This window comes from Sander vitreus, chromosome 7 (assembly GCF_031162955.1).
Source record: "Sander vitreus isolate 19-12246 chromosome 7, sanVit1, whole genome shotgun sequence".
NCBI classification, from domain to species: Eukaryota; Metazoa; Chordata; class Actinopteri; order Perciformes; family Percidae; genus Sander; species Sander vitreus.
In genome coordinates this window covers 5647854-5675494 of record NC_135861.1, presented here as the reverse complement: position 1 = coordinate 5675494, position 27641 = coordinate 5647854, and the positions used below count along the sequence as shown (strand labels likewise).

At 41.0% G+C, this 27641-nt stretch overlaps 2 protein-coding genes across 3 annotated transcripts in view; both read right to left on the bottom strand.

Annotated features, from left to right (window-relative positions):
• Positions 1-20537, bottom strand: part of arhgap4b (Rho GTPase activating protein 4b) — a 39647-nt gene extending 19110 nt beyond the window's left edge. Inside the window, exons 1-11 of one of the 2 annotated variants that reach the window (XM_078254318.1) lie at positions 20351-20537; positions 11068-11429; positions 8087-8258; positions 7811-7973; positions 4794-4856; positions 4487-4660; positions 4100-4228; positions 3164-3385; positions 2176-2277; positions 1789-1974; positions 391-475 (exon numbers count right to left, since the gene is read on the bottom strand). In XM_078254318.1, coding sequence (XP_078110444.1) covers positions 391-475; positions 1789-1974; positions 2176-2277; positions 3164-3385; positions 4100-4228; positions 4487-4660; positions 4794-4856; positions 7811-7973; positions 8087-8258; positions 11068-11137 — 1366 coding nt within the window. In that variant the 5' untranslated portion in view covers positions 11138-11429; positions 20351-20537. The remainder of the gene's footprint in view (positions 1-390; positions 476-1788; positions 1975-2175; positions 2278-3163; positions 3386-4099; positions 4229-4486; positions 4661-4793; positions 4857-7810; positions 7974-8086; positions 8259-11067; positions 11430-20350) is intronic. The other variant, XM_078254317.1, reaches the window with a different exon arrangement.
• Positions 20538-22353: 1816 nt separating this feature from the next.
• On the bottom strand, positions 22354-26820 carry LOC144520543 (U8 snoRNA-decapping enzyme). Its single transcript, XM_078254316.1, has 5 exons — positions 26734-26820; positions 26395-26526; positions 25627-25667; positions 23312-23564; positions 22354-22833 (listed from the first exon to the last, which is right to left on the bottom strand). Exons 2-5 carry the CDS (start codon positions 26524-26526, stop codon positions 22588-22590), a joined length of 672 nt encoding a protein of 223 aa, XP_078110442.1. The 5' UTR covers positions 26734-26820; the 3' UTR covers positions 22354-22587.
• Between the last annotated feature and the right edge of the window lie 821 nt (positions 26821-27641).

Here is a 27641-nt window from a genome sequence, read left to right as displayed (position 1 = left end):
GAAATAGAAGTATTTTAAACTAAGCAAAGTGATGTAACGTGAACAGTCTATAGTGCCATAGAACGATAAAATCCAAGTGACAGTTGCCGGTTGTATTTAACCGCTACAGAGCTCCGGGACGCCGGCTAAAAGCGGCAGTTGTTTAGCCGCTAATAGGTGACTGTTAGCCGGGTACAGGCACGGCCAGATGACGGTCCTTTCAGGGGCCGTGGTAGTCGAGTTAAGTCAGAAAAGGTGAGTGTCATGCGGCGATGACAGTTAAATTTAGGCACCAAAACGACTCGTTAAATTTCGGAAAAAGATCAGATTTGGATTAAAACACTCACACTTGTTGTGCATGATCAAACCCCCCCTCTGCTTTCTTCACAAATTGCACACTGATAAGTGTACCTTTCTGTATGGCATCTTGTAGAAGGTCATGTTTGGCTTGAAGTTTGAAGCTCAGAGAACTGCTGATGAGGAAGTCCTTCACTTTCTAAGACAAACAAAATGTGAAAGGAATTACAGTTTTTCCTTAACTGTTTTAGCACGGTTTTTGGTGTTTCAAGCCCCCGACGTCGTCTTCCAGGCAGCGCTGCATGGAAGGCACTAGGGTTAGGCAAGGGTTAGGGTTAGGTGCCTTGAAGTCGACAGTCGGAGCGCTGCCTTGAAGGTCGACGGTGGGGGCTTAAAACACCATTGAGCTTTTAGCACAGTCTCAGAAATTCTGTTGGAATTCTCAAAACGTATTTATGAAAAAGAAAAGCTGTAAAAAAAAAAAAAAAAAAAATCCATTGTGGTCACTGAACTATGTTCACAGCATTACGTGGTAAGCGGAAAATAATTGTGCAAATACATTAGAATTTCATTTTGAGTATAACAAGAAAACAAACTATGGATTTTTGAATTTCATACAAAATGATTTTTATTTCATTTCGTTGTGCCAACGCATCTAAAAAACAGAATCCTTCCATTGAAATGTTATTTACATTTTACAAGGACATTTATAATTAATAATATCACATTTCATCTACTGTTATTTTGTGGTTTTATTGTTTGACTTGCTTTTAAAGCAACACTAGAGAACTTTTCCCGCTTCGGTCCCCCTACAGGTTGGAAGTGGAATCGTCCATTACATTACATTGTCCAGTTCATTCGAACTACAGATCCGCTAACCGATCTGGCAAACTTGCATAATGTAATGTAATGGACAATTCCGCTTCCAACCTGTAGGGGGACCGAAGCGGGAAAAGTTCTCTAGTGTTGCTTTAATATGCTTGTTTTATGTGTTGGTTGTATTGCTTCACTTGTTTTTAATATTCCTAATGTGCTGGTTTTATTGTAAAGTGTCTTTGAGTACTATGAAAATCGCTATATAAATATAATGTATTATTATTATTATTATTATAAAATTGATCTCCCAAACCCAATACAATAATACTAAGACACCAATACTACTAGTGAAGTTACTGAGTGATCAGCTATGATACCTTTAAGGGTAAATTAAGGAATATGTAATAAAAAAACAGAGACACGATGATTGGCCAATACCAAGTTTTGATAAAAGGACATTATCAGCCTGATATATATATATATATATCTATATATCTATATATATATATATCTATATATCTATATATATATATATATATATATATGATATGATATGATATATATATATATATATATATATATATATATATATATATATATATATATATATATAGATATATCATACTGGCCTGATATATATCTTTGAAGATATTCCAACAGCAACATGTGCACCTCTAGCCAACTGCAATAACTCACTGTAAAATAGTAGGTCTCTGTCTCCTGCTGATTGGCTCGACGCTTGGCAATTGCAAGTTTTTGTGCAGTGTTTCCTCCAGCGGGCTCATTTGATAGGCTGCTGAGCACGTCGGGGGAGGGGTTACAGTCGCTTTCACACATATTGTCCAGCAGGGCTGTGAGTGTGGCTTTAAGCGTTTTACTGACCTGGGAAGGTGGAAAGAAATGTTGATTGGTTAATTCAGTTTATTTCCTAGATATTATGTTGAAGGATTTTTTCTTATTCATGGCTCATTGTGTAAAGTTGCACATTGTCGCTGAGTGAGAGAGTGAGTGAGTGACAGACGCATGGGCACAGACAGACGGACAGATCATTAAAGAAACAGGCAGTGAGAATAATTAGCTGACCTCCTCTGTTTCCAAGGTAACGGCAGCGAGTCGAGACTGAAGCTGCTGGAACCTGGTCTCCAGCTCATACCTCACCTGGCTCTCCGCACTCACCTCACACACCTAAAAATACGCAAACAAAATATAATATGACACTACAAGGGATCATCACATTCAAACCACTGGGATGTTGTTTGGAGAGAGATGGGAGGGGCAGAGGGTGGGATTCTTCCCAAAATTTGTGATGCTTTCATTTTAGGTCGACTTAGGTCACGGGAGCATGTCACAGTCAGCCATTGTACAGTCCTTCCAGAAAAATGCTGAGTTTTTTTGTGATCGTTGCGGGCAAAAATCCTTGATCATGCGGCACGTTTTCTTAAGCAATGCGATGGAATATGCGGGAGATTTATGCAATTTAATGCAATGAAATTGCGGGAACTTGCAAAGACTCACACTCATCGTGGCTTCATCGCGGGGTTTGCAGCTTTTCGATGATGTTCACGTCGCGTAATTACGTCACTTCATAACGTTCCCATGGCAACAGGGGGAAATGGCTGCTCTTGTGTGAAGTAAACGCAACATTTTTCAACTTTCTGCTAAGATATATGTGACTTTTTTGCAACGGAAATGCGGGGATTATGAAATCACGCAAGCTCCGCATATTTTGCGCGGAAATTGGCAAATTTATGTGTGGCATATTTGAAAAAAATGCGGCCCCCGCATAAACATGCGGACTTTGGCTGATTATAAATTGAATTATGCGATCGCATAATCACGTTTTTCTGGAGGGACTGATTTGTAGTCAGGCCGCCATTGTAAATAAGAACCTGTTCTTAATGAATTGCTTGAAAAAAAAAGTGAAATAAAGTAAATTTAACAGGGTTAGTAGTTGCATTATGATACTGTCGTACAACAGAAAACAGGTGCACTCATTCCAATGTTTTTTTCCACACTGGTCCCCTATAAAGCCCCAGCCTGTGTTTAATGCTCAGTAATTCTTATTCTTCACCTGGTCTCCCTCATGTGGATGGTAGTTGAATCTGAAAGGAAGGCAGAAAGCGGCATCGTGTTGCTGTAGCAACGCATCTCTGTCTCCACCCTGGTCCAGGGATGTCACGGCAGCCTCCAGCTGCTTAAGACCGGTCTCCTCTGTCTTCTGGATGCGCCACCTACTGGCCAGGTAGCACTTCATCACCCTCTCAATGGACAGATGGAAGCCCAGGTCACAGCACTACCAAGAGGTAGGTGGGGGGGGGGAGGGGAGATGGATGGAAGGAGGCAGTGAGGAAGGATAAAAGGGAGGAGAAAATGGGGACGGAGGGGAGGACAGAGAGACAGACGGGAAATGATGAGGTAGGAAGGCAATGATGGGGGGCAAGGGGACAAAAAATAAAGAATGTGGTGATTTTGGTGTGCGAGAATGGAGGCTTTCTTATTTTTGATAGGGAGTTCTTCAGAAATCTTCAAAAACCTTTTTTTCCCCTGTTATTCCCCACAAGCCCATCACCATCACCCCCACCAACCCATCCTACTTTGTCCCAGAGTGATCATGTAGACACACACACACACACGCGCACACACACACACACACACACACACACACACACACACACACACGGCAACTGACTGATTATTGTAACACACGTGAAAACTAACATCTTTTGTCCCCTAGGCACTGTTTTTGTTTGTTTTGTTACTTTTTTGTTGCTCTGTTAATGTTTCTTGTTTGTGTTGTTTGATTTTTCTTGGTCTGTTAATGTTTTGTCTTCTGTCTTGCACTAAAAAAGAAATCCTATTTCAATTATTCTCCCCATACTATGTCAGCTTTTCTTCAGATAATAACAGGAAAGAGTGGCACAGAAAAGTAAATCAAAACCAGTCAATGATCTCAGTCTCTTAAGCACACACACAGACAGTCACACAACACAAATTGCATGTTTCTTACGTCAATGAGAGTGCTGATGTCCTGCAGGTAGTACTTGTTCATGGCTGCATTGGCTGCTGCTAGATTCAGCAGGTAGTCATTACGAGCCTTGGTACACTTCAGCTGGTTCTCCTGCACTCTGCCATGCCTCTGTGCGTGTGATAAGAGCACACAACCACATGTTGATAAAAAGCCACATACAAGAGATAATATGTATTTTTCAGAATTTTAAGTTTATACATTTAAACACACTTGCTGAAAAAACAGTTAAATACCTCTTGTGGCTCTCTCTCTCTCTCTCTCTCTCTCTCTCTCTCACACACACACACACACACACACACACACACACACACACACACACACACACACACACACACACACACACACCGCCAGTGCCGACACACTCACTTTCTCCATTAATCTCTCCATCTTCTTGACAGAGCTCCGCCTCTGCCCTCCTGATTGGCCGAGGCCGAGCTCAGCTGACTTTCCAGTTTGTCTCTCCTCCAACCGCTCGGCTTCCTTAAGTTTCCCCTCAGCTATCAGACAGTCTGTGTGGTACTGGTTATATGTCTTCATAGCCTTTGTTAGCACACATGCAACTCCACATTAGTCAGTGTGCATTATTATACCATTTTACATTATTACACACACACACACACACACACACACACACACACACACATTTGCAAAGACAGCAATATAAAATGCTCACCGTCTGCATTTCAGTGGTGACCTTTAGCAACTCATCCTGCATCTGGATGCCAACTTCTTTGCTCTGCAATTTACAAAAGAAGATTGTTGTCAAAAAACTTTTGACACTTGCCAAATTGATATAATAATTACTTTAAAGCAATAGTTTGACATTTTGGGATATCCACTTCTACACTTTCTTGCAGAGAGTTTGATAAGAATATTGATACAGAAGTCCCGCCCACACTGGAAGGGAAAACCATTCATCTCTCACCATTGACTTTGTATTGCATTAATGTGCCTCCATGTCAATTCTGTCTGTTAGCAAACAACAAATACATGCCTAAAAGCTGCTGTGTAGTGGGATGCACTACCAACAGGGTAAAATAACCCATAACTAGGTTTTCAAAATCAGCTGAAATGAAAAACTGAGCCTTTAAGAAGACAAAAGTGGATACAGGCAATAATACATGAGGCATCATCAGGTTACGTGTGCAGCTACAGCAAGCATCAAATATCCAAATGTCAGTTTTAGGCTAACTATATGTCTGTAAGTTAAGCTAAAGCCCTTTGACAGTATGAAACTTGTTTTATAGTGGAATGTTTGCAAGTGCCTTAGCTTTCTAACACATAGCTAACATTAGCTTACTAATAGCTACTTGTCCTCTCTGGTAGCATAATCATCTGACATGCTTAAATCTAATGTTTTTAGCTAGCTACAGGAATTATGATAGCGCTGCAGCCCTTGGTTGACTATTGTGGCGCCAATTGTTTTCTCCTCCGGTGGGCGTGGTTTAAGTATCAGTCTGTTTTATAGACTGTTAAAAGTCTATGGTGTGTCTCTATGAAGCTCGAGTCGCCAGGCGATTAGCTTAGTTTAAGACTGGAAAGAGTTTTGGAAACAGCTTGCCTGGCTCTGTCCAAACATCCACTTTAACTGTCTTATGTCTTATATTGCTTAAATTGTACAAAAACCGAAATGTGAAAAACAAAAGTTGTTTTAAAGCGAGTTATGTGCTGGACTTCTCCTAGTTGCCTTACTAGATGTTGACAACAAGACTCCCTTTTAAAAACGATTTTACATTTCAGTTTTCTTTTCACATCATCACACAAGAAATAAGTGAGCTTTAGAGGTTCTGCTAGGTGTATTTTTATACCTTTGGACAGAGCCAGACTAGCTGTTTGTCCCTGTTACCAGTCTTTATGCTAAGCTAAGCTAATTGCTTGCTGGCTCTACCTTCAAATCTAGGGTAGGCCTACAAGTGGTATTAATCTTCTCATCTAAGGCAAGAAAGTGAACAGTCCCACAATGTTGAAATGTTCTTTCAATTATAAATGAAATTTCTGACAGTTCAAATAAATAAATAAATACATAAATAACACTACATAATAATAATGCATCTCTCAGCTAAACAACAATTTTCATGAGTATCCTAATTTAGCCATTAGCACTCATGTTGTTATTTTGTACAATTTGCATCAAACTACTTTGATGGTAGGAATAAAAGATTCAATACAGTGATTTTAAAAAAGCTAAAAGGGTCTCACTGTGCTTGGCATTGGCCCTAACAACACCTTTTAGCTGCTCTGATATAACTGCAGTGGCTTCATTAAAATTCCACTCACTTTTCAACTATGAGAAGGTACAGAAAGTGTGTCTGACAACCAGTAATTTAACAAAAAGACTGTGTGTGCTTCAACAAATGAATGAGATTGCAGATGCCACTGCAGTACCAAGACAGATAACACATACATAAAGGGGGATTTTAAAGAAGACTTTGTGTTCAGTATGTATCAATTACAGCTTATTTGAGTCTTGTGCTATATTACACAATTAGTGCATACATTTATAAAGATGGCATTGAGTCTTTGGCTTATTTTTCTTAGAGGAGATAGAGCTGAGAGAGTGGAGTGGTTTCAGTTGTTTATAAGTGTAATTTGATATTAGGGTAGTAATCAGTTTATTCCGCTCTGCTCCAGATACAGTCCATAAGAAATTCCTGAAATTAAGTGAAATCATCCGTACTTTATTAAAAAAACACAAGACTTGGATATGACAGTTAAGGGCTTATTAAAGAAAAATAATTGTCTTACAACCTTACTGTAATGGTTGGTAATTATAATTTCGTTATTCCAGTTTTTTTCCTGAAATAAATCTTGAACACAGCAACACTGTCAGACACAGCTGTACAACTATGCATATGTACATATAGGTCAAAGATTAAGATTGATTTAAAGCTGAAAAATGTCCTATAAGTGAGATAATGTGCTACTTAAAACTGCATCGAGCAGTTTTACCACATCTCCACATCTCAGCATTGAATATGATCAGTAAAATGTTATAATAATATAACAATAAGCCCCTGGAGGGCTTTTTAGGCAATTCTCATTCTCTTTTTCCTTGAACATATTGTATTGTATCTTTTTAATGTTTTGTGTGTAAATAAAGAAACTAAACAATAGCTGTGAGGAATGATAGGAGAATGATCTCCAAGGTTAAACAAATAATTGGCTCTTGTGTTATATTCTTCACTGTTTCATGTTACTAGATATAACAATGATAACCCCGGACTATGATGGAATATAAACTGTTTATTAGTCCAACAGCATGTCTTTACAGCAGCATGGCTAACACCAAAGATCCTCTATACTAGCACATTTCAAGCAGCGCCAATGGGATGAAACGGTATGAATCTCCGTGATGCTAAATATGTCTTTTAGCTGTGTAAATATCTAACGTTAGCAAAAGAAATAATTAATAAATTATGCAAATATAACTTTTCATCCATCCACACGACATCCACTACACTTTCAAACGAGGCCACGGCCATTTAGGAGACAGGAAGTGCGTACCGTTTCATACCATTGGCGCTGCTTGAAATGCTTGAAATCTTTAGTATAGAGGATCTTTGGTAAGTTACCCACAATCCATGTAGTGTATCTCAACTACAGATCTAGCAGCCCAAAATACACAACATCTATCATGTCTAGTGTGTCTGTTTTTGCGTGCATGAGACCTAACACCGAAGAGCCACTCACCCGTTTGTGCAGACGGTGTGTATCTTCCGTACTGTGTGCCAACCCCTGTGTGAGTGTGTTGCAGCATGTGTCACCCAGCGCTGCGTGTTCCCGGCTCTCCAGACGAGTCTGAGTCAGCAAAACAGACCAGACTTGACACACTGACTGACCCCACTGCTCCTTCCTGGAGAAAAAAACAAAACAGACAACAGCCATCACAGCCGAATGAAACACTTAAGAATCACCTGTGAAATAGAAAAGACACATTGTGCACTCACATACTGTAAACACTCTTACTTCTTAGTCTTGTGGGTGAAACGCTCGGTGAGTTTGTCGAGGGCGCGTGCATATTCAGCCTCGATGTCGCCTCGGCGCCGGAGAAACTCGGAGAGGTCTGAGAGCTGCTGCTGTTTCACCTCCACCTGAGAGTCTAAAATCTTTATCTGGTCTGTCAGCTGGGCCCGCAGGTCTGACACACAGACAGACAGAGATGGACAGACAGAGAAAGAGATGCATGGAGAGAACACAGAGAGTGACATGAGAACACACATACAAACACACGGGTGAACGCAAGTGAACAGATTTTTTTGGGCCACTCATCCAATACATGAAATATTGACTCAATCTCCACTAAAAGATTCATACATTTTTGTTGAACTAACAATCCTCACTTGGGACAGTTTGGAGTTAGCATACCTTTGAACACTTTGAATAACTGGATCAGAGTTTGGAAAAAACATTTAACTGTCTTTGAGAGAAACTGATCAATCAATTGGTGCATTATAAATCTACAAAGCTGCATACAGAGCATATTCTACTCCAATGATTTAGGACATATTAAATCATGGTTTGGGAATGCCAAGGAGTGTCTGTGTTTTGGAATGTAGATTTACTGAAGTAGGCCACTATTGTACCTAAACGCCATTTTGTGGTAGTCTGGCTATCACCAGACCAAGCTCAATCTTTTAAGATTGAACATTAGTCTGGGGAGTCTGCTCTGTATTTTCTACTGTTCAAATGACTCTGTACGCAATTGGATAGTCCTTCAACCAATCAGACCAACGATCAGGGTGACGTAGCAGCGACAGCGGCATCAGCGGGTTGCTGCGCTTCGGGGGGCGAATGTAAACAAGAAGTTGCTTGGTCAGTTCTCGATCGTCATCGTGTTAAACCCGCCAATAGCGCGCCAGGTGGATAAGCCAGTTTGTGATTGGTCCCCGCAAAATTGTAACGGAAGCAGGATAGATAAACGTACGGGTTTCCTGCCTGAGCTGCAGATCGGGCTGGGTTTAACCAGTCTAACTTTGTGGTACTTGTACTTTATTCCACTACGTTTATGTTACAGCCATAGTTACAGATTAACAACGCAAAAACACATACGTGATAATCCTTTAAAATACAATGTGTTGTTAATCATTAAACCAGTGTCACATTTCAGATCTATTATGATGATGTTTATGAAGTGTTAGCAGTTCCACCAAAGAGTGATTTCCCCATCACCACTGGACTAAACAACCTCTTAAGAGTAGCTCCATCTTGACTAGCTGCAACAGTAATATTGCAAAATATTGAAAATGTAATATTGAAGGACATATAAAATAATTGGGGGACATTCTGCTGCATAATGAGTAAGATACTTTTAAAAGCATTTTGCTGGTAATACTTTTTTACTTTTACTTAAGTAAAACTTTGAATGCAGAACTTCTACTTCTTTTGTTTTCCATGTATCTTTTATGAAACACATGGATATTAATGTAGAAGTATGCATGTACATATTTGTACATAAGTGCATGCTTGTATGTATGTATTTATATGCATACACTGTACTGTAGAGCAGCCATTAACTTGTAACCCAGGCAGGGATTTTGTCTTCTGTTATTTGTGTTATTTATTATATATATTATATAATTATTATATTATTTATGTCTCATCTTGCTTGTTAATAATTGGGGGGAAAAAAGATACCTTCATATCACACCTGCTTCTGCTTGCAGATGCATGCACACATATACACACACACACACACACACACACACACACACACACACACACACACACACACACACACACAGACATAAAGGGTAGAGTATGGCGACATACAGTGTCTTTATAAAGTATACACACATGCAACTAATATATGCATACACAATCAGTATATAACTCATTCTGCTGCACTTCACCTGTGGAGAACTTCATGTTTCTTAATGTTGGAGACAACCATGAGGAACAGTTCATTGACACAATAATTTAACTAATACAAAATTACTATTAGAGAAATTAGATTAGGCCCTTTGGACAAGAATGTCTTTTTAATCCCGCATTTCCTCCAGGAGGAATTAATAAAATGCTTTCAATGCTGTCTTTTGGAGGTGCGACTGGCAAGGATTTACTGAGTAATTTGATAACAACATATATATTAATACACACAGCTCACTTGTCATAACCCAAATATACATGCATACACTTATGGGTATCTAATACAAGGCTACTGTATGTATTACACACACACACACACACACACACACACACACACACACACACACACACAAACTTGTATGCAAAAGCCAGTTGTGACGTGGCCCAGCGCTGCACTTTGGTTTAAAAAGGCTAATACAAACATCATTCTCTCAAATAACCCCCGCCTTTGCTTTGCTCTCTCTCTCTCTCTCTCTCTCTCTCTCTCCCTCCTTCTCCTCTTTTCTTACCTGTTCTCAGCTCTCTCTTTCTTTTCCTCCTCACTCATCCCCCCCATCCACCTACCGCTCCGCCCACTCCTTCTTTCCCCTCTTTACTCTTTTTTTCTCTGTCTCTGTGTGAGTAGACCGCCCGGGGCTGACTGGATGTGAGGAGACAGCATTGCTAATACTGTCTATAAATACACCCTTGTAGTACAGTACAGAGAGCCGCCCAGCCACGGCATGCACCATACAAAACACAGCACATAATCTTACACACAATGCTGTTGTCATGTGAAAAATCGAGGAATCGTGTATTGCAAACATTGGCCATGCTCGTGTTTTTACTTTGATTAAAGGACGCTATGCTCTCCTGTTGGCTCTTAGAGACTCAAGCTCCAAACAATGGTGGTTTTATCAGTTTGTGACGTGTTTTTGAGTACATACATATAAACATTATGCAGAAGTGCGTTCAGTGAGAATCTATGGCTGGATGAAATTGCACACATTCATGCATGAATGCTATCTTGTATGTATTTGTACATGCAGGTCAGTGCAATAAAGGGCACAAACGTACACAGAGACAAGCACAGAATGACTTACCTTTCATCTGTGATTCGTACTCGGCCAGACTCCCCTTCTCCCTCCTCAGCTTTCCATGTGATGTCATCATCTTTGACCCCTCGACTCTTGTCTGTCACTGAGACCTTCCTTCCTGAACCCAGAGTCTTCTCGTAGCCTTTCAGTCTCTCCCTCGTGAAACCTTACAACCTCAGTGCCTGCTCTGGCTCTGTAGTCTGTGACCTTTCACCCCCGACCCCTTGGCCTCGCTGCTCTACAGCTGCGTGCAGAGCGACGGCATCAGTGTGGATCGGCTGCGCTCTGCGGGGATGTCAGTCGGGTCGATGTGTTCATGGAATCCCGTAGGTTTCTGATATGAATGCTGATCCATTGGGTGAAGCAGCCTGAGCAGCAGACAGAGGGGAATAAGAGGATAGAGGAAGAGAACACGGTAAGAGAAGAAGTGGATATGGATGACAAGGGGACAAGACAGGGAGGCAAGACAGGGAGAATTATTGAGACCAGAATGTGAAAATGAGAGAGCCAGAGGACAAATGAGGCCAGGGCGACAAGACAGAAAGGGACAGTGACACCAGAGAAGGGAGATTTAATATGAAGGGCAGCGAGGGGCGGGGGGGGGGGGGCAGAGCGCCGAATGGACAGTAAGAGGGCAAAGTGACGGGATGTGAGGAAGGAAGGAGGAAGGATGAATATGGGGGATGGGAAGATGAGAGGTGATGAGTAACAGCATAATGATGGACATTCAAGGCCTTGAGGTCGGGGGTTGGCGATGTCAATAAAGGTAATGGTCAAATACACAAGCAAATGTCTCCAATTATTTTATTTAAACATAGGGCCTACTATTTCTACTATTTACATTTCCAAAATGACCCAACGAGACAGGCTGAGAATCTTCATCTTCCTTTGTACAAAACATCCCACGATCAGTTCTCTATCAAATGTTGTGGAGTTATTTTGTTGAGTGACAATTTACATTTAATGGATTCCTCTGTGTCACTTTCTATGTATACAAATAGACTTAGAAATGCCCTGCCCTCTAAACTATTTGATTTTGGAGAAAAAAAGATAACTCTTAGAAAAGTGTTGTTTTTACTGTATACATGGCAATTGTTTCTGTTTCTCTACATGTATTTATTTGTATTACATTTTTATGAACTTTTTGCACACTGACACTTAAAATGTATTTTGGATTTTGTACGTCTACATTAGTGTATGTCCTTTGGTTGTGGTTTACCACACCCTCACATGTATTTTTTTGTTCAAAAATGTAATTTGTTTTTATATTCTGTGAGACAAATAAACTAAAACTAACTAACTAAACTAGTGTACTGAGCTTAATGTTAGTTACACACGTTAGAGAGAAACTCCAGCAATTTCCGCATGTTTCCCTGGGCTTTATATATAAACAGACAGAGACAAGAAGGAAAAAGAATAAAAACAGCACAGAAATAGGAGAAAGAACTGGAGTTTCTGGGTTCAGTTGGAGGCTGATCTGAACACAAACACACACAAAGGCACACTTCCACATACACGGCCGGTGCTTCTGATAGCTAGCTGACAGCTAACGTCTAAAGAATTGGTATCTACTGTATGTATGTTGGTATGTAACACTGTCTAGGGAGAAAATGAATGGGACTTTTATTCCGGAACCGGGGGCACCTGAAATAGCCCCTCCCACTTCCCAACTGCATTGGGTCTTTAAATGGAAAACATGCATGACAAACTTTGAGAATCAATTTAAAAAGGCATGGCTGTTTACCATGCAGCAAGGGTGTAATAAAAAGATGCACTGGGATGCATTATGGGAACTGTAGGATAAAGCAGCCAGTGGACAAAGCTCAAACTCTTCAGTTCTAACATTAAGCCTATACTACTCTACGGATCAGAGACATGGAGGACAACCAGTGACGAAAGTACAAACATTCATCAACAGCTGCCTGAGCATCCACTGGCCAGATACCATCAGCAACAATGATCCTCGGCAGAGAACGGGCCAACAACCTGATGAAGAGGGGATCAAGAGAAGAAGATGGGGATGGAAAGGAAGGAGCGATAGGCGAAAGTAAGTAAGGATCAAGCACCTGCGGGACAAAACTAGTGACAAACGCCCAGCTAGCCTGCATTTAAAAAGGTTTATCGAATTGGTTCTACATGCACATAGCTAAATGCTTACATTGCATTAGACACAGGTATTGGCATGGTTGTTTAGTCAGTGTCAACTGTACTGCGAAGATGAGCTCACACATAGGCAGTCAGGCAGGCGGGCACACACAGACAAAGGCAACTTCACTTCCCACATCCTGTGTTAGTTTCTCAACAGGTTTCAGCACACAACAACGAGTGACAAAGTCTGCTTTCACTGAAAACATTGTTCCTCAATCAGCCTCAGAATAATTTGGGTTTGGTAAAAAAACAAACAAAAACAAAACAACAACTGAAGGTCTGTGGTCACCTTTGACAGAGTACTGTGGGGAAACTTGATAAGGGCATTGTTTAATAGATCTATGCTGTCAGAAAGTGGAAAATCATAAGTAAAGCCGACAATCACTTAGAACTAAGCAAGAGCTGTTAGATTCTCATTTCCTGTTCCAAAACGGTGTGGTGAATGTGATACAGCCACGGTTTCAGAAAGAGCTAGTAGAGAGTAAATGGAGAAGTAGAGCAGAGAGATTGCCGAAAATGAAAGTGCAAGGACCCCGAGACCTCGGGAGGCCTTCATCATCAGCGTGCAATCTTAATCTGCACAGAACAAAGCAAATGTAAATGATCGGAGAAAGAGAGGGGAGGGGTTGGGAGAGATTCAGCAAAATACCAGGGAGAAGAGAGAGAACGCGACTGATGTGGGGGGTGGCAGAAAGGCCAGCGAGGGCAAATGTGGAGGTTATCTGGGAACCGTGTTTCATACTTTAAGTCGAGGTCATTGAAAGAAGGCGGTCATGTGTAGAGAATATCAATTAGATTGAAGACAAGAGAGGATACACGTGGTACAGTGTGATAGATTGTCATTGCTACTAAGGGGATTTTCTGCTCATTTCTTCTGAAGGAAAAATACAAGCGGGATATTGTGTGTGACCCATACTGTATGGGGATTTCCTGACATTGCTGAGATCACACTGTGCTACATTGGCCCTGTTACGGTACTGTACAGAACGTTGTCTTGTGTAATGTTTCTTGCAGAGATGCATCCCCCTTTTATTTTTTTATTTCTTTCTTTTTTTTTATTCTTACAGCTGCATTGTTTCTCAACAGCTGCCTCCAACGAACCTGGTACAAAGCCAAACCATTGCTTTTGCAGCGTAAAATGTCAAAAACACAACACGTGGGTGTCAACAGGACCCTCGGCCAGATGATCTCACTTCCTGAGAAGTTGACTTTTGGCAACTACAGGGTTTTAGCTGAACTGTGAAAACATGCACAGGCCTTGACGCATCATCTTTATCATCGCAGTGTGATCACAGATAAGCACTGAAATGTCCAAAGGGTGCACAAAAAGTGTCGAACATGATCTTATGCTAATCTGTGCCGTGCCGTCAGAAGTGCTACAGCTGAGCGCTCACTGCTCTGAACACGAGTCAGGTGTGACACTCGTCTGTCTGACAGACTGATTGGAGAGGCTCTTATAAACACATACATTATTGGGAGTAGGTGAATGTTGCAATTTATGCTGCAGCAGGAAGCAAGGAGATAAACAACAGTTGGGAGAATGTAATGGAATAGCATAGAATAGATCTTTTTGGAAAACTACTGAACACAATATGGCTATACACAATCAAGAATACAACAAAACAAAAGCATTAAAGAATGATTCATATGTATGTGCACTGTTACCTTATTTTGCAGAGTCTAGCGTAATGGAATTAGCTTTAATAATCAGCAGCAGACAGGACCTGAGCTGTCAACATCACAGCTTACAGCAGCTTCTGTTCTACATACCTCATCATGACCTGAAGATGTTTCAGCAGGAAACGAAAATGTGTTGCAGGTAACAGAAGGGCAACGGTGTCTGTCATGTCTTTTAAAAAATATTATACAACCATTTTAACAATCGGATTAGTACTTCTCAAGAAAAGTAAACTGACCTTAAAGAAGTATTCAGATCATTTATATAAGTAAAGGGCCTAATACCACACTGTGAAAATACTCCGTACCTAATTAAAAGTATGTAAGTATTATCAGCAAAATGTACTTAAAGTAAAAGTACTCATAGTGCAACATCTGCAACATTGTTGCAGGTCCCTCAAATGAAAGTATCTTAAAAGGGCACTCCAGCTACTTTCAGTGGTGGAATGTAGCAGTGTACAGTGCATTTACTCAAGTGATGTACTTAGGTACACATTTGATGTACTCCTCTACATCTCAGAGGTTAATATTGTAGTTTCTAGTTACTTTTCGGATTACAATTTTTCGTATCCATCCTGTCCAGTGAAAACCCTGTATTTTCAAATGTGGTTCTTAAGTTAAATAACACCTTTAAAAAGTCTCTTGGATCAGCTGGAAAATGCATCGTCACGAAGCTGAAAACAGGGCTGTTTTACTGACACCATATACGATACGTGGTTCTCACAGGACAATGACGCTACAAACATATGATCTTATAGAAATGATGCATTGCTGTAGATTAAACTACCCAACAGTATATAAAGGAGTTCAAATAAGCAAAACCTTAAACATCTACAGCAGCAAAATGCAACATACCCATTAATGCAGCAGGAATACTAATCCAAAAACATCAGATATAATAGTAAAACACTGACAGAGAACATTTTACTGCATTATGAGTACTTTTACTCTAAGTACTTTAAGTACATTTTGCTGATAATACTTAAATACTGTCAATTAGGTACAGAGTATTTTTACAATGTAAGTAAGTAGTAAAAGTAAAGGATCCGAATACTTCTTTAAAGCAACACTATGTAACCTTTCCCGCTTCGGTCCCCCTACAGGTTGTCTCATTGGAACTACAGCTGCAGCTAAAAGTTACATAGTGCTGCTTTAAGGTCAGTTTACTCTTCTTGAGGAGTACTACTCTGATTGTGAAAATAGTTGTATAATGTCCTCTTTGGCTCTAGAGAGAACTTCAAAGTCTACAAGAATAACCCTGATGTTCAGCAGAAAGGGACTAATATGATGCTATCAAATTGCATTATGGGGAATGTAGGATCCTGTGTTCTTTGAGCTTGACTGATACTGGAGACTAAAAGTCAGGATATCTTGGCCTCTGCTGCATCGATGTAGACCATTCTTTTTTTAATCTGTCTCTTGTGAGTACCCCAACTTTATGAAAGAGCAATACTGAGTTGGCTCAGTAGCCCTTTAAAGCGAGCCTATTTAACTTTTGCTGAACAGTAACCTGATGTGCCAGATGGTTTGTTAACACAAAGCTATCTGAGAAGCCATCATTGGAAATTGTTTGGGAAAGGGCAGGCCCTTTCAAAAAATACCTGGCAGGTGATTGGATGAACCATCTGTCTATCACATCTGCCATTGCTGTTTTGAACGTACAGTCGCGGCCGTCACTCACACCTAAACCACTCCTAGCTGCCAGTAGCTCCTAACCGGATGCTGATTGGTTCGGTTAGCTGTTTGTTCAAACACAAACGCATTACTTGAAACCTAGTTTATTTCCACGACACTCCACTTCTGGGATTGCTCTGTTTCTGCCGGAAATTCCGCCGGATTTCACTCATTAAGGCCGGATACCCGTTGCCTTGGGTTTCCTTTGTGTTGGCATTTTAGACTCCGGTGGATTTATGAGGACTATAGTTAACTGCTCCTCAGATCTCTGCAGGGTAAATCCAGACAGCTAGCTAGACTATCTGTCCAATCTGAGTTTTCTGCTGGCGACTAAAACAACTTTTGAATGTACGTTCCTTCCCAAAGCTATTATGCAGTGGCACCGCGGCTTTTCCTGGTGCATAGCGCCGCCCAAGACGATTGTGAATGAAATGCCAATAAACCAGAGCGCAGTTTTCTCTCTTCCTGGAATGCCGTGTGGACTAGACAGACCCTGCGCAGCGCCGTGGTGAAGGTTTGTGTGATATGTGATCCTGCGATCAATGGCGTAACTTTGAGTTCTACATTGAGGGGTGGTTGAGATCTGCATTTTTGAGCAAAATTGAAATTTTGAATGTCAAACGCATCATTTTCTGCATTCTGGTGAATTGTTCTGCAACAATTTGTGCCTTTTCTGTATCAAGTTATGGTGCAAATGTCTTTATTTATGTTAAGGAAGTTATAATAGGTTTTTGGGGTGGGTTGCACTGGCCAGTTTCGATTGTTGGGAGCTTGTAACCCCACCCTGTAAATTACGCCTATGCCTGCGATTCTCGTGTAATCTCGTGACATCGCGAAAATCCAGCTGCCCTTCAAGGTAAGGCACTGTGGCCATGAATAACAATGACAGGCTAATGTACATGCTAAAACTCAACAGCAGAACAAGAAGAGACAGGTCATAGAGTCAGTGAACTGACATGATCATTTCATTTACACAGCAATATCTATGTTATGTTCAACCACCATCAGCTACTGGTTAAACCTGACCAAGGCAAGGCTGTAGCAGCAAAAGCCCTGACTGAGTTGAACTGAGTGAGAATGAATTTTATTTCTGATGAATTTCACTTTCCATTTGTTAGAGAGAAGAAGATAAAGAAGAAGTGATATTTGTTTTCATTTTTTCGACAGATAAACATAGTCTCGCTTTAAGATAAAATATGCACGATCAATCATATTCTAAGGCTGTGCTTTCTCACAGACATGCTACTGCAAAAACTGAAGCTGATCCACATTGAGCTGCTGAAAGCTAACTGACAGCTCATTTATTGGCTGCGAGATTGCAAAGCAAAATATGAAAGCCGCCCATACAGCCAACCTGATTGCACAACACACAGGTAGAGCGCCCTCATACTGGCACTAGCACTGGCACTGGCACCAGGCCTCATTTAGAACGTGTCGTGAGATTTAGGCTGATGCAAGATTAGCTATGCAAAGTAGCAAAAATCCAAATTCATCATATCACTGACAAAGTTTGCTTCTTGCCAGAATCTCTCCACACTCTTCTATATCCTTCCCAACTGCTGCTTGTGCAACAGCTGCCACAGCAAACAGGAAGCCATAGCATAGTATGCCACCACAGCTTTTTACCTCTCGCACCATCTGTAGAGAATTACTGTGTACCTGCAAATCTCACAGAAAGTTTTCAGCAGCAGCTTAATCCTGGTTTTCATCACTGCCAAAACACACACCACAGGGGCGACTAGTTTCAAGGTGGCAGTGGAGAACTGCACATAATGCATCATATCAAAGAAAGTGTGGCCACTAAAAGATGTGAACTTTATAATATAGGTAGAAATTAATACTCTTTGGCAATGTGTCTTGGAAAGTACATTTCACACACAGTATACGGTGGCTTTCAGATTCTGGCATGGTGCCTAATTGCAATAGCACTGAGGGCAGTTTTGTATTAGACAGGGCTGCAAAATTAACTAAATAACTTCCACTGCCGTCTACATTTCTCAGGTCATGCCATGGCTGAGTTTTATGTGGGGGATCTTTTACAGGTAATGTTTGTGGAATGCATACCTCTGCGTCCTGGCAGGGAGCATGATTGGAAAAAAGATGAATAAAACAGTGAAATGAAAAGTGTTTTGGACAGTCGGGCACTGTGAGGGCCGTGAGGCTGTCAGGTTGGCCACATCCGCTCCTCAGGACCCGCTCAAACCTTTACTTCTCCACCAGCACTTTCCCTGGATCTCTCTGGGAGAGCACTCATTACAGGCCAGTTTAGATGTGGTTGTACTGCACTACAGGTTGTATAAGTGAATCTCAATAATTCCATTTTATGCTATACTTTGTACTTTCTACTGCACAACATTTATCTGACGGCTTAAGTTACTGGTTACTTTGCAGATTCAGATTGCGTTACATTAAAGTGACGTTTACACATTAATGCATAATTATGAAACAGTAATGTACATTATTCTGAAATGAGCTATTCTGTATAAAGAGTACTTTCACTTTAAGTACTTAAATTATATTTTGATGCTAACTCATGCACTTTTAATTTAGTAAAAAAATGTGTTATCTCTGTTTTTAAGTGAAAGAAGTACTTTTTCCAGCCAAAAATCTCATATTGTTTCAAATTTGGAGGAAAATGTTCATGTTTCAGGACAAATGTTACTTAATGGTGCCTTGGGAAGTGGACTAGATCCGAATCAGCTTCACTAAATGCACCTTATGCATGTGCATGGTGCATAAAATGCACATAACAAATTACGTAATTTGCCACACTCTACTATACACTTGCCACAGTTCCTCACTGGTACAAAGAGTATTCTGCATGTTTTTAAATCAAGAAGTCTGTGTCAACCAACTTTTTTAAGTCGTTTTTAATGCAGTGAATGCAAGATGGGCAACAATCATGCTGTTTGAGGTCAGGCACTTGCATCTCAGACTGGACAAGACATGCTTTTCTGAGGCCACTTTATTTTTTATTTTTTAAGTAACCTATGAGCTGCCTTTGTATGATTTCAAATAAACTACAATCATGTTCTTAGCATGTTGAAGAAACATGCACCTGATACTGAAACTAAAAATCTACAAGAGCTTTTAACATTGCAATTTCTTAGGCTAGGCTCCTCCGTTATATTATTATCACAATCTTTGTTGTTGCACAGTAAATCAACAGCACAAAGGAAATGTTACTTTGTACAGTAGATGCATCTGAGGAGGCTATGTGAGCCATTTGCTTATCTTCATTATATAATAACAGAATGTGAATTAGCTGTCAATTGTGTAGGTGATAAGCTGCTGAGGGGGGAAATTAAGCTTCTGCAGCTCTAACAGCACAGGAGGGTTGAGTTATATTTACAATGGCTGTAAATCACCCCATATGGTCAAGGCGCTGTAACAGTGCTCCACACAATGGCCACATAAACACCTCAGCATAATTACACAAGCATGTAAACACACACACACACACACACACACACACACACACATACACAAAAAGAGCATACCACTGAAAATGGTGCACACATATTACATAATTAATACCCTTAACAGTCAGTAGCCTACATCCATTTGTCCACTAAGAAACCCCCGATGGGAATACCGTGTGCCTTTAAAACACTAAACTATAAATAAACACATAGACATGCTCACTTTAGTCACGCATGGACTTTTACACACACACATACACACACACACACACACACACACACACACACACACACACACACACATAACATTTATATATAAACACACAGGTTGTTATTGCATTCATGTGCAGCATGGCAGCTGTACATACCTCACTTTGTGGTCCTGTGCTGTCTCTTTCTATCTGTTCTTCAGCTCTCCTCCTCTCTTTTCATCCCTTGTTCTCTCTATCACACACACATACACACAGAGCAGTGTGTTTGAATCTGACAGATTTCTCTCAGCTCAGTGCCCTCCTCCTTCCCTCTCTCGCTCTCTCTCTCTCGCTCTCTCTCTTGCTCTCTCTCTTGCTCTCTCTCTCTCGCTCGCTCTCATTTCTCAGACACACACACACACACACACACACACACACACACACACACACTCAACAACAGCCCTCCCTCATTTCTTTCTTCCCTCTCCTGCCAAATATGCCAAATAACCCCCCCCCCCTTCTCTCGCTCTCTCGCCAAGCCAGAGCTGCCTCTCTCCTCCCATTCCCTCCCTCTCTCCCTCTCTGCCTTGTGAAGCCTTGCAAAAGCCACAACCCACTCCACGCCCCCTGCTCTCTCCTCTCCTCTGGGCGGCTATAAATACCGCTGCTGCTATGAATATACTGCCTTTCTCCCTCAGCATCCCTCGCTCTCGCTCTCCCCCCCCCCGCTCCATCCATCCATCCATCCATCCATCGCCTGCACTGCCCTCCCTCGCTCCAGCCCTCCATCCTTTTCTCTCTCGAAATGTTTTTCCAATGACCTTGTATTATTCGCATCTCACAACGCCATCGCAGGATAGCATCCTTTCCCTTCGCACGTGCAAGATGCAACCATTTCCATGCATGCTTGAAGAAGGCATGTCCTCAAGCAGCTTTATTCACACTCACACACACACACACACACACACACACACACACACACACAAAAAACAGACTTGCATAAACACAACCATAGACAGCAGTTTTTCGTACTGTCTCCTATGCTTCCTGTCTGTTGCGCCGGATGTGGTGCATTTTTTTCCTTCTGACAGCTGAGAAAAACCCACTCTGATTGAGAGACAAGTATGGACAGCAGATCACACTCACTCCTTCACAAATGAATCCGACTCACAACACTAATTCTATCAACACCTGCACAAAGATGAGTCAATAATGGATGTGCCTGTCCTCGTGAAATGCAAAGAGTGCAAATCTATCGTATAAAAAGCCGAATAAAAGATGAGTGATTGCGTTTCTCTCAGCATCCTCCATCCCGCCACTCCATCTTTTAGGTACATTATGTATCCGATTTATCAAACATCAAGGGTGATTTATCACACAAGATGCACTGTAGTAATGATCATAAACTCAAGGTTTTGTTTCTCTCGACATGTATTTCTGCACTATACAGAGTAATATGTGTAATATATCCAACATGTCAGGTTGATTCACCTGCAAAAACAAACAGCAGATAGAGTCACATTGTGCACTTAAGAGTAGGTACCATGAACATTAGGCAGAATGATGTCTCTGCTCTTGCTCACTGCCTGCAAGATTGTCTGGGAATGAGGTTACCAACATCTGGTGCAGGCGCGTTACGCGCACCGAGGGTACACTTAAACAGAATCAAATCTTCGGCTGTAGGCTATATAGTATGTCACGGACGTAATTAATCCTTGGATTGCACCGGCGCCGCCGCAATAACTCCATAAATGAAACCACAGAAACTGTGAGCAGCACAAAGACGACAAAGAATTTGACCTGATTGAAAACAGGGTATTTTTCCGCTGCCCATTTGATCTTGGTAGTTCTAGACAACCACAGGATGCCTATGCATTATCATATAAGGTCGCACAGCTGTGTGTCATGTCTCAATATGTTTCGGTTTACTTCCTTTTGTCATATGTGGCCTTTATTGTCTGCTATTTTGTATGCACTGTCACTAGCTTACAATGCGTCTAGATTCCTGATAGAATAATTAAAATGTAATCATCATAACATTAAAATACAAAAAGGTTTGATGAAGGCGTGTTGATTAACATGACAATTTTTTTACATCATATAATTAGTTGTTATTGTATTTTTCTGCTTGAAATCAACACACCAGAAGTAGAATGATGGACAAAAGTTGGAATATCATAGACAGTTAAATGATTTTATTTGTATTAATAATGGAGCAGTTGATGATGTTTTCTCCTCAACTGTTTGATGCATGAGGCAATTATGAGTCACCAGTTCAGAATCAGAATCAGTATGACTGTGTGTGTGTGTGTGTGTGTGTGTGTGTCTGTGTGTGAAGGATTGCTTTGAAAATTGGTGATAGGCAAACTGTATCTATGTGTGTGCTGGAGAGGATGTGCTGGTGCAGATGGGTTTTAAAACCGTTTCCTCTTTGCCTCTGTTAGCGCAAAGGCCACTTGCAGGTCCTCTGCGGTGTGTGTGTGTATCTTCAGAGAGTGTGTGAGGGCTTTATGCAACTCCTCAGGGGCGACCAGGTTGAGACGCAGCAGAGAGTCGGCAAGCTGGGAGCGAGCATTACCGATGAACGAGTGCGACAGGAAAGCCGCGAGGCCTCCCCCGCCTTTCGTGGTGTACAGAGGGACTCTGACCATTCCTAAAACCTGGAGAGAGAGAGAGAGAGAGAGAGAGAGAGAGATACATAAGAACCAAATATTTCCAAACATTTTTTAAATGTATACCAGTCTTCAATGCCTACACTAGCTTCCTGTTTTATTAGGGGAAGATAGTAGAGGGAAGAAGTACGACATAGCTAGCAGTTAAATATGTCTTCATCTGCCACAAAGTAAGGCAAAATAAGTAGAGAATTGAACATTTTATGTTTTTTTATTCAACATACCTTTTGAGGGACATGCACAGTGTTTGTTTATTATCTGCAATTATATCCTAATTATCCTGTTTATTATTATAGATGTATTTACCCCTTGTTGTTTGTTTCTATGCTTTGGCAACACATATGTATTGATTTTGTCATGCTAATAAAGAAAAAATTTGAGAGAGGACACACATAACACACACACACACACACACACACACACACACACACACACACACACACACACACACACACACACACACTACCTCTTGTCCATGATCTGTTGCAGTGGATGCAGCCGCTCTCTCCACCTCCCTAATCTGCTCCTCCTCCATCTTCTTCACGTAGAAGTGAGTGATAAGACGGGAGGACGGAGAGGAGGAGGAGGAGTGTGAGGAAGCAGGGGCATAGCAAGAGTCCGCATGATCTTCTACCAATATAGGAAGAGTTACACCCAGCTCCTCCAACAACTCCCTGCTAAGCCCTGCCTCCAGGGTCTCCTCCGATGGTTTGACGAACCTTAAGTGTGGGAGGCGGGGTCAAAGGTCAGGATCACATAAAGTAGATAAACCGTTTGAGCTGTACTGCTCTCCTGAGAATCCTTAGTACCAGAAGTGAATAAATCAAGCTGATTGACAAGCCCATTCAATTTTAAAACCCCAAACTAGTTTGCTGAGGTGCTGCTGAGACAATCCTCGCTGGATCTCGATAGCAGTGCCAAGTTAAAGGCGACTGAGAATGGCCACATTCTGAAACGTCTCACACAAAAACAAATCAAATAAAGCCTTCAGTTTAGGAGTAAATACAACCTTATGAAGAGCTGAGCCCATGTCGTAAGCAGGTGCTATTGTTATACAGTATGTACTAATTTACTCCCTTAATTAGTAATTAGTTACACTACTCATTACATTATTTTTGCGTGACTCCGCCTGCCTAAACCTGCCTAGTACAAATATAGTTTGCCTCAAAATAATATATCAATTTATAAAATAATACAAGACTGGCCTTCCTAACATCATGAGATGCAGACACAGATTCGTATGCCATTATTGGCTTGTTATCAAGACGCATACTCGCTTTTTAGTGTGTTTATCAACGCAGTTTGGCCTCCATTGACTTACATTACCTTGCGATTGCGTGTGAATTGATGCTATAGCGAGTAGCATGAAAGGGATTTGTAAAACACAGGACTCTCACCCATGAGAGCGGGGATCGCGTCCTGCGTGTGACTTTTCCACATTTGTTCTTTTCCTAAACCCAACCCCGTTCTTCTTTTCCTAAACCCAACCCGCGTGTGACGTTTCCTAACCGTAGCCTCGCGATAACACGTAGCCTCGCGATAACACGTAGCCTCGCGATAACACGCTACGTTGCAGACTGCCGTCTGCTGTATACAGCGGAGACATACACGCGGATAGCTGAAAATGCGTACAGATAACACGGCACTTTGCTTTAGTGGCGTGTATGTCTACGCGGTTTTTTTTTTTTATTGACGTATGAACTGCATGTAACGGGCCAAACACACTCAAGCAAACTCACTCGAGTCGCTCTTCACCAAACCATGGTTTTATAGTCAAATTGTTTGTCAGACAACCTGTTTCTACTCTTGAGCACAAGACTGCTCAGGCCGAAGAGCCTCAGTAGACGCCGTCGCGGTGTTGAATTTTATGGATATGGTCCTTATTGTATGTAACGCAAGTAACAACATCATTGTTTGATGAGTAACTGTAATGTGATTACTGAATGTAAGAACAGGAATGCATTACATTACGCGTAAGACAAATGTAATGTAATTACAGTAATGCATTACCTTGTAATGCGTTTCCCCCACAACACTGGTCATAAGACAAAAGAACAGAAACACCTTATAACACAATGGCCATGCAAGTGTTCTTTGGGTTGTTTTATGTCAGAATTTCTTATTTTTCAGGCAATAGTTGCATTAAATCTTAAACATTTTGTGAAGATTAACAGAAATCGCCGTTGGATTAACATGCATTAGCATTAGTATAAAATGGTAAGAGTATGCAGATTTCTTCTATTCTAACTGCAAACACTGTAAATAATACAATTAGTATATGTAATATAATGTATAATTGGGACACTGCTGCTTCTGACCATTGTTACCATCCGCTTGCGCAGCTTTACTTTCTTTTGCATATCATCATGATTTTTGAAGACTTTTCCTGTTGTGTTACATCATTTCACTGTGTTGGTGAATGATGCCCTTAGAAATTCTGGCATTGACTACTGTAAATCACAGACACTAAGGCGAATGTGAGTCATATACATCTGATTAATAATTAATCAGTATGTGTCTGGCAGTTACGGATTTTAGAAATGTCTGGGGTTTTTTACTGCAAGATAAGGCACCTTACAGGAGAACCTGTAATGCATATTTTCTCATGTTTCACAGTTCATCCTTTTGATTTGAGAAATTCCAGTGACAATGTGTGAATGTTTGTTTTGTGCCTTAAAGGTTTATATCTTTTGACGGGGCTCATCTGTAAAGAAAAACCTAAGCTAAACCAACCTGTTCACCTTAAAGGACAAAACAAAAGCAGTACCATAAAAGACTCACCCTCCAGGGAAACCCAGCAGACCGTCAAAGCGCATCTGCATCTGTAGGAAGTGACAGAGGATGTTATACACACACACACACACACACACACACACACACACACACACACACACACACACACACACACACACAGATGCATCCATACACAGAGGCAGAGCTACTTGGACACAAACAGGAGTGCGTTTTTATGCAGGCAGAAACACTGAAGGGTGAAAGGCGTACATCACTTGTGCATGCAATATTTTCCATACACACACACACACACACACACAGTGCGTGGCACTATCTTTGTGGGCACCCGTCATTGACATAATGCATTCCCTAGCCTCTTACCCTAACCTTAACCATCACAATTAAATGCCTAAACTTAACCCTTACCCTCACCATAACCATAACCTAATTCTAACCCTACTCCTAAAACCAGGTCTTAACCCTCAAACAGCCCTTTAAACTTGTGGGGTCCAGCATTTTGGCCCCACAAAGCTGTCCAGACCCCACAAGTATACTGGACTCCCAGTTTTTGGACCCCACAAATATAATTACACAAGAACACACACACACACACACACACACACACACACACACACATTCCATACACAAAGGCAGAGCTACTTGGACACAAACAGGAGTGTGTTTTTATGCAGGCAGAAACACTGAAAGGTGTACATCACTTGTGCATGCAATCTTTTCCATCCACACACACACACACACACACACACACACACACACACACACACACACACACACACACACACAGCTCTTTCTCACCAGTATGATATGTCTGATAGGAAGTCTCCCAAACAGCTGACTTTTCGTGTCACAGTAGAGCATCACGTGACATGCATGCCTGCAGCCTGAGCACGCCAACGCCTCCGCCCTCGATAGCTGTCCACTCGCCATCTACAAGTATACACACAAACACAGTGCAAAATGACACAGGCACAGTTCAGTGCTAACTGATCACTCTGCATGGCTGCCCCGTTGTCACGTGCATAGACAGTAAAATTAAGGTCACGTGATGCCAATGTGACTTCATCCAAACACACTCGATCTCTTTGTTGGTATCTCATCTCATATGCTGAGTTAGCAGACCTGACTGAAACCTACTGATTAGCTTGAAGGCCTGTGGGCTTGTATGCAGAAAAGCTTGGTGGAAGGCTATGCAGAACCAGGAAGCTTAAAGGAAGATCTGTGTGACTTATATTAAAACATCTTTAGCTCCCTCTGCTGTTGCGGAGTGGGGCTGACAACTGGGGGAATCCCTGCCTTGTACTCAACTTTTCATTGGCATTTATGTAGACATACTGTATTTTGCATATATCGCTTACAATAATTCATGTATTTCATACTTCCTACTTTGTCTTTAAGAACATTTTCAAATATATTCATCTTATTCTAATGTTGATTATTGTCATAACTCTATGTGAACAATATTGAAACTAGGCAGTTGTAACTCATTTGGCATTATTGTGACATGGCCTACTATTTAAAAACATCTATATTTTTACTAAATGGGAATGACAATAATATTTTTTTAGGAAGACAATCGCTTAATCCAGAAGGTCTTTTAATTTAATTTTGTTTGGCTGATAATAACATCCCTGTGGCCCCAAAAAGATTTGCTTTTATAAGGAACGCCATTCCTAGTTGGTGTTATCTAACTACTAATAAATACTTTCTCACAATGTTATAGTTACAGTGAACCACCTCTTCTTCGTTGTTCTTTGTCTTGGAATGACACCTTTCTGCATGTAATCCATTATTGGGGAAGGTTTGTATCAAATGGAGAAAAAAACAACACTCTAAACCCTTTCTTCAAGATACTTGATTAGAACAAACCTAGTGATGTCTGTTTTTAGATGTCTGTAAGCTGTCCTACTGCCTACTGTTATTTTTTGTAAACATTTTGCCAGATATACATTGTAACATTTCCGTTCATTCTTTTCACGTTGTTTTATTTATGAGCCACACACATTAACTACCGTAAAAATGTCCTTTCCTAACGTGATCTGACA